Genomic DNA, 14,658 nt, shown 5'->3' on the forward strand with positions numbered 1-14,658 from the left:
CAAAATATGACACTGTATACTATTTTGGAATAGTGTAATTATTGTACAGTATTTTATGGATGTAGCAGACCTTCACAAATATACTTAAATAAGTTATACAATACTGAACTTAATTTTTACTAAATACATTTGTGAGGCCTGTATTCTGTTTGTGATGCAATTTGTGAATCAAACTTGTTTTCTGTAACCAAGGAACATGTGCAAACAGGTTGTGTATCACTCTGTGTATGACCTGGTTTGTTCCAGTTCTTACTGTTTCAATTTGCTTTCAGAGCACTTTGTTTGCACTTCCAGATTTGTGATGACCCATAATTTAAACTTTGAATTTTAAGTTGCCCTTGATAAAGTGCGTTGAGCTTTGAGCAATAACATTGAGCTAAAACTTATTTGTTTCCCTTAACTAGCTTTTGTACCTTTCTGCATTTAAGTGCCGGCTTCTAAATTCAATTTTATGTAGGATTTCAAAGAAACATTTTGTATTCTACATGAACAAATCCAAGACTGTGCTGGTGGTGCAGCTAACATAAATTAAGAAAATAGTGCAACATCCACTCAGTGGATAAAAAAGGTTTAAATCTTATACCTGTAACTGCAAGTTGAGGGTTCAAATCCCAGATGAGATGCTGCTGATGTGCGTTTCAGCAAAGTAGTTCACCCAAGTTGTTCCTGTTGAATACACAGCTGTAAAAATGAGTACAAATGTAAGTCACTCTCGATAAAAGCACCAGTACAGCTGAGAATAATATGTTCCACATACCTTCCAGGTGAATCTAAAAGAGTGTGAGACTTACGATTTGAAAACTCTCAAAGGACCATCCGACTTCATCGCTGTAGCCAACAGCACAGAGGCTCTGGAAAATATCGAGGCGTGTATAAAAGTGTGGATCAAACAAATAGAACAGGTAATATGGAGCTCAAGTGGGAGACGTAGCCCAGCATGAGAGGTTTTGTCCCCCTTTTCTTTAGAAATGACTAACGGCTGTCCTGTGGTCTCAGGTCCTTGCAGAGAGTGACCAGCTGAGAAAGGAGGCGGATGACCTTGGGCCGCGGGCAGAGCTGGACCACTGGAAGAAACGCATGTCCAGGTTCAACTACTTGCTAGACCAGCTGAAGAGTCCAGATGTCAAGGCAGTGTTAGGAGTGCTCACTGTGGCTAAATCAAAGCTCCTCAAGGTACGGCAGGGCTCGTTTTAATAGGTTTTGTAAGAGGAAAAATGTAGTAGTGGTTTAACCATTCTTTATTTTATATTGGTTTCATATGCCAAAACTGTTACCGATTTAATAAATAGTGTAGTATGTGACTGGTTCATGGGAAACGGACCGTATTGTTGCTGTTCATGTAAAAAAATAACAGAATTTTTATGGTTATATTAAAATCTTTTAGACCTGGCGTGAGCTGGATACTCGCATCACAGACTCAGCCAATGAAGCCAAGGACAATGTGAAGTATCTCTACACTCTGGAGAAATTCTGTGATCCTCTATACAACAGTGACCCAGTGAGAGAACTTTTTTATTTTTAATGTTAGCATTAAAAAAACTATATGTAACCCACCATGTCTGATTATACAGATTTTTAACCACTAAGAATCATTTTGCATAAGTGTCTTAGGGCTACGTGTTAACAGTTATTTTTATGTTAACTATTTTAGGTTTCAATGGTTGAGGCCATCCCAGGTCTCATTAATGCCATTCGTATGATTCACAGTATTTCACGCTACTACAACACCTCTGAGAAGATCACATCTTTGTTTGTGAAGGTAAATAAAACCTTTATAACATTCTTCCTTTATTAAAATAGATATGCAGAGATTTGACCCCTTTTTTCTCGCAGGTAACAAACCAAATGATAACCGCATGCAAAGCCTATATTACACAAAATGGAACTGCCACCATATGGGACCAGCCTCAAGAAATCATGGCAGAGAAACTCAAAGCTGCTGTTCGGTTAAATGAGGTAATTATAACTGTTAATTACCGATTTTTCATATTTTGTATATGGATATTTATGACTCCTGAATTTAATTTAAAATATGAAGATAGTCTTTGGTGGTTTTACACATATTTGAGACACGGAAATATTGAGAGTGGTATATTCTACAGCAGTGACTCCTCCTGCCCCAAGCAGTAGGAATGACTCACCAATGGGAAAGGAGATTTATGTCATTAACCTGGTAAGAGGCGTGGCTGCTGGCACCTCTGGAATTGAATCCATTGCAGAAAGGAGCAGCGCACTTAGCTAATGTGTCAATTCAGTCACCCTTTAGTGCTCACAGGTAAAGTCACTAACCTGTTCAATAACTAACGAGCAGAGCAGGTACAATCCAGATTTTCCCAAATATTTGTGACGTGTGAACATCATACTATTAATTGTTTTCTGGTGTTGACCTGTTAGGAGTACCAGCACTGCTTCCACAAGACCAAGCAGAAACTGGAAGAGAGCCCCTCTGAGCGTCAGTTTGATTTCAGCGAGATGTACATCTTTGGTAAATTTGACACCTTTCAGCGCCGCCTCAACAAAATCCTCGGCATGTTTGACACCATCAAAACATACTCTGCCCTGCAGGACTCAAAAATGGAAGGCTTAGAAACTATGTCAACTAAGTTCCAGGTACAACTCTTTGCTGTTAAAATCTTTTGCTAACTTTGAGTGCTAGGTTGTTTTATACTGGTTTCATCATCTAACCGTTTATATTTTAAAACAGTGATTGATCATGGCTAGAAAAAATACAACGTGCCCCTGTTTTGCTTTCATCATATTTTTTTAATGTTACACACACAAATTATTAAACGTTTTCTTTCCTCTTGAAAGTTGCAGGAGTTTGGGTTATATAAGCAGTTTTCTATATCGGTATATCTGTCAGCTTTTTTGGATGTATCAGTGTGTTGCAGATTTAGTGTGGATTTGGTTGCGTAGTTCAGGAAAGGATGACAAGTCACTAAGTTTAAAGCTGAATTCTATTGTAGTAAAGCTGTAATTTCAGAGTTTTGATTTCTTTATTACCTTTTCTGCACAGACTGCAGAAATGCAGGAAAAATGGGAGGTAATTTATTTCCCTGTTTTGGTTCTTACCCTTATTTTTAAACGGTGCATGATTTAAGTACTGTGTTCTGTATTTGGGATGACCACATGGCGGAACTCATTGGAATTATTTTGTGGTCTGCATTACTTTGTTTCTTTGCTCTTCATCAGAGATCTTTTTCTGCTCATCAGTTCTTTGTGTGTTTAAAGTTGACATAATATACAAATTGTAAAATAATTTTACTGAAAGAAAGATTTGATACTCTATATATGAGTGATATGCATGTTCTTCACAAATGTGCATTTTCTATCCTTTTCACTGTGTGCCTTTTCTATTATTCCAATTTCAGTTAAGGGCAGGGTTTGCTTTTCAGATTTAAAAATGTATTTGGTTTCGATAAAGTTCAATAAGTAATTAGAACCTTATGAAGGTGTCAGGTGTAGCCGTTCTTTAAAAAGTTTACATGCTGGGGTACAGTGGTATTCCATGTCCTCACTATTACAAAACAGCTCTTTTAAAAGATCAGATTGTCAATAGCGATCACCTGACTTCTGTGATTTATGTTTTGCAACTATTAAAACACACTGTATATGTTAAATGGTTTATTGTTTTGCCTGGTAGATCTGCTTCCTTTACATTCGTAACAGTCACTTCTGAGGATTTTAGGCAAACATATTTGAAAACAATTTCAGAGATGCTCCATATTTAATATTTGTCTCACAAACGGAGATATTTTTGCGTGTGTCTTAGGTATCTTAACTTATAATACACATTAATTTCCTCCAGAATTCAGTATTATTATTGCTTTCCAAAAACATGTTCTTATTTTTGGGTTTCAGGGCATTGTATTGACTATGAAGAAAAAGCAATACAATTTCTTAGATCAGAGAAAAACTGATTTTGACCAGGATTATGTTGACTTTTGCAAGAGTACAAATGATCTTCATGTAAGTAACCTACTAGTAAACTATTTAAGGTGCAACACAGGATCGTTCTCTGTGTAGTTTTTAACAATAGTGCAGAGGTTTGACTATTTAAATTACTTCTCAGTGCTAAGCAAATCTAGAAGCAATGTAACACAGTGTTTAAACAAAAATATTTTAGGTGTTATTTGCTATTCGTTTCCTAAAGACATGATTTTAAATGTTGTTGATCAATTTAAATAAAAATGCAAGAATTTATTCCAGTGAAATAGTTTAAGTATTTTTTCTTTTCCTAAACGTATCTATAAATGTATTATTTTTTCAATCTAGAATCAATTGAAGACTTTCATGGATACCTCATTCGAAAAAATACAGAATACTCAGAGAGCCTTGATTGTGCTGAAAAAATTTGAAAGGTAACCCCGAATGTTCTTGTTGAATGTCTTTGTTAATGAAGAACCCTGAATAAATAGAAGCTAATAATATTTGCCACCCTCTTTTTTTAAAATAGTTATAGCTGATTTATTACACAAATATTAAATACCAGCAATATTTACAATATTTGAAATGCATTAACACTTAGTTCATTTATCATGCACATGTAATGTTGATCTAAGCTTAGTGTACTCTTAATATTTGACTTGATAAGATGTGATTATAATATTTATTTCAATAGTTACACGTGCAATGTGGTCCTGTTTTCTAAATATATTTCAACCCGTTTCTTGTGGTATGCAATAACACCGAAGACTTGGCATCCCAGACCTCGGCATTGATGATAAGTACCAGAGGATCCTTCAGAACTATGGCCGTGACATTGAGATGGCATCCAAGATATACACTAAGCAGAAGAATGAGCCCCCCATTGCACGAGACCTGCCCCCTGTCTCTGGGAGGATCCTGTGGGCTCGTCAGCTGTTCCATCGCATACAGGAGCCCATGGATCTCTTCCAGCAGCATCCCAGTGTTCTGCAGACTCCGGAAGCGAAGCGCATCATCCGCAACTACAATAAAGTGGCCAAGGTGCTGCTGGAGTTCGAAGTCCTCTATCACAGAGGGTGGCTCAGACAGGTGACTGAGTAATCCTCATAAGGAGGATTTTTTATTATATTTTTTCTTTAAATACCTAAATTCTTTTATCTCTTGAATACAGTTAAGCAAATGTATTTAAGAGCTTTCATATGATGAATTCTGATTCCTCTTTGCACAGATCGAGACTGCTAAGGCAGGCCTGCAGGCGTCTTTGCTGGTGAAGTCCTCTGAAACTGGCGAGCTTTTTGTCAACTTTGACCCTCAGATACTCACTTTAATTCGGGAGACAGACTGCATGAGCAGAATGGGTCTGGAAATTCCTCCATTTGCTGCAGCACTTCAACAGAAGCAAGACCTTTTGAAGAAGAACTGCAACAAATTACAGGTGTGAAAAGGCTGTACAGTCCATAGGAACATAAGAAAGATCTGCAGATGAAAGGAGGGATCCAGCCCGTTTTGCTCATTTGGTAGCTTAGTAGATAAGGGAAAAGCTACTAAAGTTTCTTCCAGTTGTTTTGTGAAGCTCCCCAGTGTTTTGCATTTTAGCCATTTGGTTGGGATGTTTCTTCCAGATATTCAACTCTGCTCTTTGAGTGAAGAAGTGTTTACTTAATCTCCAGAAATACCCAGATCCCTTTCGTGTGTAGCTTCCTGTAGCACTGAGGCACTCATGCAATATGTGCTTCATTGTGTATGCTCCTACAAGCAGTGTGGTACTGCCATAACTCTTTGTTATGCTACGATATACTGTTTGCATGGAATATTTTATTCAGTGAAGAAGGTTAAAACTGGAATTTGGAACTGGGACAGGCTCATTTGAATGCTGATTGTAGCCTTTTTCATTCACAGATGGTTCTTACGGAGAATACCAGAGTGAGGTCCAAACTGCCCAGTGCCTTTGGGCAGCTTGCTGCATCCCATCTAGCTAAAGTGGATGAAGCCATCCAGCCAGGTTTAACTTCACTCAACTGGAGTTCTTTAAACATTGAAAAATATTTAAATGGAATTATTTCTGCACTTGGTAAGAAACAAGTTATGAAAGTACCACTCTTTTAAGTTGCTTAATGATGTTTAATGAGAATCTGATAATTTCAGAAATGTATACTAAATGTATACTAACTTCAAATTAATGGGGGAGGGGATTTTTCAGGTTTCAGCATTCTGTAACTGTGTTAGTTGTTCTATTTTTCATTCTGTTTACTTGGAGATGGACTTGATTGGTTTTATTGTCATGTCTTTGAGAAGAATATACAAATGAAAGTTTTCTTAAAGTACATGATCAATGCACTAGCAGATCAAAACATCAATGGCATCATTGCTTTTTGTGTTTTCCTTCCCTTTTGTAAATGTCAAATCATAGCTGAATTGGAGCTGCTGCTGGACCGTGTGAACGATCTGGTGGAGTTCCGGATTGATGCGGTACTGCAGGAAATGAGCACAGCACCTCTGTGTAAACTCCCTGACGATGAACCCTTCACTTGTGAGGAGTTTGTCCAGATGACTAAGGTAAATGGCTAATGGTTCAAGAAAATAAGATAAGGAAATGCTAAAAAATGTCAATGACCCTATATCCATCCAAAGCAGCAAACTGTAATGCAAATAAATGGAAGATGCTTTCTAAGTAATTACTTTTAGAATTTTACAGTTTTCTTAAATGGTAATTGTGCAATTTGCAAGTAAAATGTATTCCTCTTTTTTCTCTAATATAGTCAATGCAACTGTATCCTTGTTAAACAGTTTCTTTCTGTGTTTTGAAAAAAATGTGATGTGACTTCCTTTCCTTCAATTTTGACTGTTTCAGGAGCTGTGCATAAAGGGTGCTCAGAGGTTACAAACTAAAAGTTCCCTGGTAGAAGAAGCAGCCAATGAACTTATTAACATGCTTCTGGATTTTGAACCCCAAAACAAGGAAAGAGAGGAGAAACCCAATGATGAAAGCAGAAATGAAAGTAAAATTGCCAGTGAAGAGAGTGAAGGTGCATATCCCCAGCTATTGATTCAAGAAGTTTCCTAGAGAAAACCACAGAATGAATAATTGGATTACTGGCAAATTGCTCAATAGTAATTCTCTTATTTCTTCTTTCATTCAGATGAAGATGATGGGAAATCCGAAAACAGGCTTTTCTCTCGCAACACAAACCAAGGTAGCACAGGTCCCCCCTCTCCTTTGGCAAAGAAAAAGAAGAAAAACATTGCAGAAATCCTGGAGGAAGAGGCACATGAGCTTCTCTCCCATTTCAACCACCGCAACGTGGAAGCGCTGCTCAGAGTCACCCGCAACTCACTGGAGACTCTCCGCAAGCGCATCCACATCTCCTCCATCATTCACTTTCTGGGTAAGAACACAACTGAAGCTGATGCTCTGCAGAACACAGATATCCATACTGGTGCTCTTGTTCTTCTCTTGCTCTGCGTACCATTTTTTGCGGTTAAGAAAGTAGCATATCCTACTTGAATGCTTTACGGACATCTGTATTTCACCGTTATTTAATTACATACTGTATATCCTTGTAAAAAGTTGTACTACAGGAGGAATTTGTTCTGGAGCTTAAAAGTCAGAAATTCAGTCCCTTCAATATGAACCTTATCGTGATTTCACTGATCAGATATAGTAACCGAGACCAAGCTTGTGTGTTGTATTGTTTCCAACGCAGAAGGCGATTCTTCAAACAAACAGAAAAGCACTGGACAGCCCATCTTCAGAACAAACATCACCTTGTCCATCCCAAACATCACCATGGTCCCCGCACTGGATGAGGTGCAGCAGGCCCTGAACAGGGTGGTCGAGTACATTGTTAGTGTCAGCAAGGGGGTTGGCCAGTGGAGCAAAGAGAGGATTTCCAAGGTTGGACTTCTAAGATTTTTTTCTTCTTTTCATTTGGACTGATGGTTTGTTCTCTGTATCCATGCTTTGCAGAACATGTATTTTATTGTGAAACGGCGTCAGAGAAACAGACAATAGATTTGTTCAATAGAGATCTGAACTGCAGGTGTTGTAATGATTGGCTGAGAGTGAATTCTTATTACGATGAAAGCACCTAAACGTTATTGGTATTGCCAGCTGCACAACATAATGCACTTGCTCTTTTATACAATACACATATAAGAACATTTTGCTTCCTGATTTATTTGTTTATATGCATATAATGAATTTATATTAATGCCTATATTTAAACAAAATAATTGAACAGCTGTTCCTGCTGCACAGCATGACTTTTCCCATGCTCACCCTACCCTACCCGCTATTTGCTTGTTTTCTATTTTTATCTTTTGATGATGTCTGTGTCTGTCTGCACACATACTCAGGTCTTTTTTTTATTGTTCAGCACAAGATGAGTGAAAGGAGGATTGCTGCTTTGAGGCATGACAGCAGAGACAGCGACTCTGAGGAGGGGGACACCCTACATAGAAGTGCCACTGGTATTAAGACATTGATAGCTTATTTTTTTAACACATGCAGAGAAGATATTTATTATCATTAAAGTAATTTTCTACAGCTATGAATCTGCCATTACAACATAGTCGATTAAAATGCACTGTTTGCATGAGATTTGCTACTGTGATAAGAAAAAATATTTATATGCTTTAATGTGTTAATAATGGATCATCCTTCATGAATACCCTAATGAAAGTTCTTGTTCCATAAAGAGCTTAATTAATCTTTTGCCTGATAATTTATTGAACCACTTCTATTGAATTGAGCAAACAATTTTTAAAGAATTACTTTCTTTTGCAAGTCTATTGAACTGAGCCAAGATATAGTTATTTTTACATTGTTTTATTTATTTTACGATGGACCTAAATAAATGTCACCTTTTTCTGAATAATGCCTTATGTTGTTTCTCTCTCCAGATGGCAGTACATCTGACATATCAGTGTCTGTGAACCACACATTCTGTTTTCAGTCCAGGAACTATTACAAGACTGTGTCTGAAAATAAAGAAATTGTTAAACTGGTTTCTGTCCTGAGCACATCCATTAATTCCACAAAAAAGGTAACTGTATAGAGTAGCTACTGTATACATAAACAATATATATAAATTAATACATCACTATATATCTTGAGATATTAATAGCACCAACCTAAAAATGGTTGTTACAAAGTGTTAACTTATTGTAGTTGTGTGCATTCTAAAATTAGAAAAAGTAAAACAAATAATTCTACACTCAGAAAAAAATAAGGGATTAACAATAATTCAAAGGCATTGTGTATACTTGGACACTTTAATTCAGGCTTTACACTTTGCAACAACATTTCAAGAAGTTCTGCATTTCTTTTTAACAGGAAGTTATGACAGCACTGGAACGCTTCAGTTGTTATCACCACATCTGGCAAAAGGAGAGAGAAGAAACCATTCAGAAATTCATAATGGGAAGCCCTCTTCTATCAGAGTTTGAGTCACAGATTCTGTACTACAGAGACTTAGAACTGGAGATCAATGCCGAGCCTGAGTTTGTTACTGTTGGAGCCCTAGCCCTTTACACAGGTAGTGTCAGACAGCCAGCTTTTAAGTTTTCCAATACAGGGTTGGGTTATGAGTGGTGAAAGGGTCCTGACAGTTTCTGTTTTACTCTCAGAGACCAAACACACATTCTGAATGCACATTAAAGATTTGAGGCAAGGGGTGGCGGGGTGGCACAGCGGCACAGAGTAGCATTGCTGCCTTGCAGCGCTGGGGCCCTGTCTTCAATTTTCTGGCTGCCATGTTCATGGAGTTTTGTTTGATCTTTGTGTGGGTTTTCTCCAGGTTCTCTGGTTTCCTTCTACAGTCCAAAGACGAGCTGGTAGGTTAATTGGCTCCTGGAAAAAAAATAAGTTTAATTCAAACTATTTTATCATCTTCAAGGAGATTTTTTATGGCACAGTCTATTACAACAATGAAGGACAATCAACTTTATCAAAAGAGAAGTTGGTACAATAGTGTTGCAGGAGATTGTTTGAGAGAGATATTGCAATAGGGATGAAAGATTTACTGAATCTATTACTTTTACACCTGGGGATATAGAGGCATCTCCCATCTGGGTGAATTGACCCTGGTGTGAGTGTGTGATGTTTGTGTCTGTTTGCCCTGTGATGGACGGGTGTCCCATCCAGGGTCTCCCACCTTGTGCCCATTGCTTGTCAAAATGACTGTGTGTGTGTGACGATTAAGATTCTGTTGCACTAAATCTGGAGAAAAGCACCTTTCGGATGATTGTGTCATAAAGTAAGAAGGCTTTTCCTCAGCAGAGAACTACACTGATTGCAGAGAGCCATAGTGAAGAACCTGTTATACATCCATATATATCCAGTAGCTGTAGCGGTACACCTGGCAAAAGGTTCACATTGGTTCAGTTTAGAAAACTAATAATATTCTCTGATAAAGAGATCAAATGAAACACAAAATGGTTGCATGACAGCTGTTCCCAGTTCCCAGAAGCTGTTGCTTCGAGTCTCTAGACTGTTCTCTTGATAGAAGAGGATGAACTCCCAGTTATAACAATTGAAAACAAATATCGGCCATGGTGCACTGTTGTATATCTTTTGATACTGAATTGCAAGCTGGGAACAGTGTGTTATTGCAAATTTTATTTATGTATATATTTTATCTACTTTGTGGTAGATGAACTGAAGTTGGCTCTGACGACAGAGACTAAGGCTTGGATGGTAGACTTTGGGCGCCATTGCAACAGGAAGTACAGGTCTGAGATGGATAACATTTTTACTTTTGTGGAAGAGGCCAGCAAAAAACTGAACCGGCAGATAAAGGATTTAGATGACATCAGAATAGCCATGACAGCCTTAAAGGAGATAAGAGAGCATCAGATTGCCATTGATTTTCAAGTCAGTCCTATAGAGGTAAGAGTCCAATCTCTTTTTTTAAAATGGTTTTATCAATACCACATATTGAATGGCTGAATATTGCACACGTTTTTCATTTTGTGCCTTGAAATAGAAATTAACCTAATTCAAATTATTTCTTCAGAGATAGGACAGGTAATCTGTTATATGCAGGAGAAATATTTGTTCACCATTTTAATTTTAAATTTAGAATTTGTACTTCATGTACCATTTGTTCACCTGTTTTCAAAAAGAAAAAAAATACTGCTAGACTTGACCTAAAAAAATTCCTTTGTATTTTTTGTGTTTTCATTACCAACACATTGGCTTGATTTGTGACATATATACTGACACATCCAGGTTTTGATTCCTCTGACATATTCTGTCTGCTGATGTTGATAGGAGTCTTATGCCATGCTCAATAAGTATGACCTCCTGGTAGCAAAAGAAGAGGTAGAGAAGGTGGACACATTACGCTACACCTGGGAAAAGCTGTTGGTCAGGGGCACAGAGGTACAAAATGAACTGGTGTCTCTACAACCCAACTTTAGAGGAGAGCTCATCAGTAATGTGCAGACCTTTGTGGAAGACTGTGATCACTTTTATAAGGAATATGAAAAGGTATGTGATGGGAACTTCAAATAGCATAACTTGTTTAATTCTTTTTATTTTCGTCACTCTAGAGGCCAAATTAAAATCTTCTGCATGTATAATGGTTAAAATGATTATATATAAGGTAAAATAGCATTCTTAGTCATTTATCTTTGAGTCACTCAGGGTCACCTAGAAATTTCATTAAAACTGTAACTATCCATTTTGATGAATATATGTTACAGGATGGTCCAATGGTTGTTGGACTGGCACCTCAAGATGCCAGTGACAGACTCATCATGTTTCAGGTGTGTAAAAAAACAGCATTGCTTTGAGATGCATTGCTGCCTTTCAGTATTGAAGCCCAAAGGTCAGGGAATTTTCTTTAAATTCTAGCTGCGCTGTGAAAATGTATTTGAAAATGACAAAAAAATGCTTTTCATAATATTTTGGTATTTAAAATTACTGAAAGCAAAATTCCTATATGAAGGGTTAACATATTAAAGGGTTTTGTAAAATTGCCTGTAAAATAAGTGAGTGTGATAGGGAACTGTCTGAGGCTTCTCAATTATCCTCATGACAGAATCGCTTTGACAATCTGTATCGCAAGTACATCACCTACACTGGGGGTGAGGAGCTGTTTGGACTGCCAGTGACCCAGCACCCCCAGCTGCTGGAGATAAAGAAACAGCTCACCCTGCTGCAGAAGCTGTATGGCCTTTACAGCAATGTCATTGACACTGTGAACGGCTACTACGACATCCTGTGGTCCGATGTCAACATTGAGAAGATCAATAATGAGCTTTTAGATTTTCAAACTCGGTAAGGGAGCATTACCTCATATTTCAGACACCTTTGACTTCAAGATTTAGAAAGTCATTTTTTTTCTTTAATTGTGATGTGAAACTGTCTGATCATCATGAAGCTTCGTAAACACAAGCCTTTTGAGTGGTTTGTTTAGAGATCTGCCTGTCCTCAGCTAACGTGATTATAGAAAGCTTTTGAAACGATGCCTAAACCATAAAGACCCAAAGGAGTTCAGTGTGTACCTTTCCTCCCTGTTGCCACTTTAAGGTGCCGCAAACTTCCTCGGGCACTTAAAGAGTGGCAGGCTTTCCTTGATCTCAAGAAGACCATTGACGACTTCAATGAGTGCTGCCCCCTGCTGGAACTAATGGCCAATAAAGCCATGATGGCGCGACACTGGAAGAGGATAACAGAAGTAACAGGGCACAGCTTTGATGTAGAAAGCGACACTTTCAAGCTTAGAAATATAATGGAAGCTCCTCTTTTAAAGTGTAAAGAAGAAATAGAGGTACTAATCATCACTTTCATTTTGCTATTTTAACAAGGCATTGTTTTTTTTAGTAATTCAGTAGCCTGCAGTACGAGAATCTATAACAAAAGCATAGGGAAAAGTTACTGAGTATTGGAATGAGTCTCTTTGATGCCACAAGCAGAAGGTAAATCTTTTATTCAACAGCATCGATGTAATTGATTTAACAAAGTTCAGAAGAGGATAGAAAACAAGAGTTCTTCTGTTGGAAGGCAGTATTTGGTTTTCACCAAATGTGTGGATACTTTACAGTGTTAATGGAAAAGTCTGATGTTCTTCAAAGAGTACCTGAACCAGATCACTGGTAGAATGTTCTCTCGACTGACAGTTAAACATTGAGCTTTTTGGCCACAATGAGAAACACTTCGGTGAAAATCAAAATGCTTGTATAAATACCCCTAAAAACGCAGGTTTCATTTTATTATTAGTTAGTAAAAATGGTATCATGAGCCATGATCATGATTTACAGTCAATTAACAAATTATTTTATTTACATTTAATTTCAACCAATTTGCTTTTCAGCTCCATATTAGAATAATGATTTAGCACTCTTGAGAGTGTGGATGGCTAGTTTTGCCTGTGGTAGGAATGATGGTTTAGACCATAATACTGTATGGTGATGTACACTATCCAAAATGACCTGTACTTTTATATTGCTTTGTTATAGCGGTTTACATGCTCTCATGGGTCCTTTCATGTTGTATAGGATATATGTATCAGTGCTGTCAAGGAACGGGATATTGAACAGAAGTTGAAGCAAGTGATAGCAGAGTGGGACAACAAGACCTTCACATTTGCAAACTTTAAAACCCGTGGTGAACTGCTGTTAAGAGGAGACAGTACATCAGAGATCATTGCTAACATGGAGGACAGCTTAATGATTTTAGGCTCATTAATGAGTAACAGGTATTTAATAGGATTTGTCCTAGAAAAGAAGCATCCCTGCAGCCATTCTTCCACAAATACTCATCCACTCATTTTGATCAGAATTCTAGATTTTCATTAGGTATTGATAGTTGTTGAGGAGCTGGAAGAGTGGCTTGAGAGGTAGAATTTTGATTAAGAACTTTTCTTCAGCTTTTTAACATTTTAAGCACAAAGATATTTTGTGAAAAGTGACATTGAGCTGTGACCTTTAAATCATTCATCAATTATTCAAGGACTACTTCCTCTCTAATAGTTTTCAAATTCAATATTTTCTTTTAGATATATTTTTACATTGTGTATTTTGTAAAAACCTATTTCTACAGAAATTCATTTTGCGCTTCTAATGCCTTTAATGAAACTAGTTTCCCTCTTCAATTTTCAACCTTATTTTTAGATCTTTGTAAGTTAAACTGTGATTGTGCACTGACCCATTTTCTGTCCTACAACTGCTCCAGATACAACACTCCGTTTAAGGCACAGATTCAGAAATGGGTGCAAAACCTTTCAAACACCACTGACATAATAGAGAATTGGATGACAGTTCAAAATCTCTGGATTTATTTGGAAGCTGTGTTTGTAGGTGGAGACATAGCAAAGCAACTTCCTAAGGTATGTAAACATAACAAGGGATAATAAATATTTTGTTCACTGATAAACTCTGTTAAAAACTGGAAGTTCAAATTCTGGACAAATATTTCTAGAGTTCTAGTTCAATTTATTATACACAATTAGTTTAGGAGTCTCCTTCCAGGTTCTTAACATTTCCTTTCTTGGATTGCAGGAGGCGAAAAGGTTCTCCAACATTGACAAGTCATGGGTAAAAATAATGACACGGGCTCACGAGATGCCAAATGTAGTACAATGCTGTGTGGGAGATGAAACTATGGGGCAGCTGCTGCCACATCTTTTGGAACAGTTAGAGATTTGTCAGAAGTCTCTCACAGGGTAAGATAAAACCATGACATTCTCAAACAGTTTAGATTACTAACCAACTTACTATGCATGT

The 14,658-nt window shown here is 37.4% G+C and overlaps 1 protein-coding gene across 3 annotated transcripts in view; it reads left to right on the plus strand.

Annotated features, from left to right (window-relative positions):
* dnah5 (dynein, axonemal, heavy chain 5) overlaps positions 1-14,658 on the plus strand; it is a 77,034-nt gene that overhangs the window by 16,827 nt on the left and 45,549 nt on the right. For all 3 annotated transcript variants that reach the window (XM_088602293.1, XM_088602295.1, XM_088602294.1), the window contains exons 6-31: positions 765-902; positions 997-1,173; positions 1,385-1,498; positions 1,652-1,759; positions 1,834-1,956; positions 2,395-2,610; positions 3,862-3,969; positions 4,276-4,361; positions 4,695-5,016; positions 5,156-5,362; positions 5,827-5,998; positions 6,338-6,483; positions 6,779-6,953; positions 7,068-7,313; positions 7,632-7,822; positions 8,304-8,397; positions 8,830-8,972; positions 9,263-9,464; positions 10,581-10,816; positions 11,201-11,419; positions 11,635-11,697; positions 11,973-12,211; positions 12,464-12,704; positions 13,432-13,631; positions 14,108-14,261; positions 14,434-14,597. In XM_088602293.1, coding sequence (XP_088458419.1) covers positions 765-902; positions 997-1,173; positions 1,385-1,498; positions 1,652-1,759; positions 1,834-1,956; positions 2,395-2,610; positions 3,862-3,969; positions 4,276-4,361; positions 4,695-5,016; positions 5,156-5,362; positions 5,827-5,998; positions 6,338-6,483; positions 6,779-6,953; positions 7,068-7,313; positions 7,632-7,822; positions 8,304-8,397; positions 8,830-8,972; positions 9,263-9,464; positions 10,581-10,816; positions 11,201-11,419; positions 11,635-11,697; positions 11,973-12,211; positions 12,464-12,704; positions 13,432-13,631; positions 14,108-14,261; positions 14,434-14,597 — 4,484 coding nt within the window. The remainder of the gene's footprint in view (positions 1-764; positions 903-996; positions 1,174-1,384; positions 1,499-1,651; positions 1,760-1,833; positions 1,957-2,394; positions 2,611-3,861; positions 3,970-4,275; positions 4,362-4,694; positions 5,017-5,155; positions 5,363-5,826; positions 5,999-6,337; positions 6,484-6,778; positions 6,954-7,067; positions 7,314-7,631; positions 7,823-8,303; positions 8,398-8,829; positions 8,973-9,262; positions 9,465-10,580; positions 10,817-11,200; positions 11,420-11,634; positions 11,698-11,972; positions 12,212-12,463; positions 12,705-13,431; positions 13,632-14,107; positions 14,262-14,433; positions 14,598-14,658) is intronic.

The sequence above is a fragment of the Lepisosteus platostomus genome, chromosome 12 (genome assembly GCF_059453375.1).
Source record: "Lepisosteus platostomus isolate fLepPlt1 chromosome 12, fLepPlt1.hap1, whole genome shotgun sequence".
NCBI lineage: Eukaryota > Metazoa > Chordata > Actinopteri > Semionotiformes > Lepisosteidae > Lepisosteus > Lepisosteus platostomus.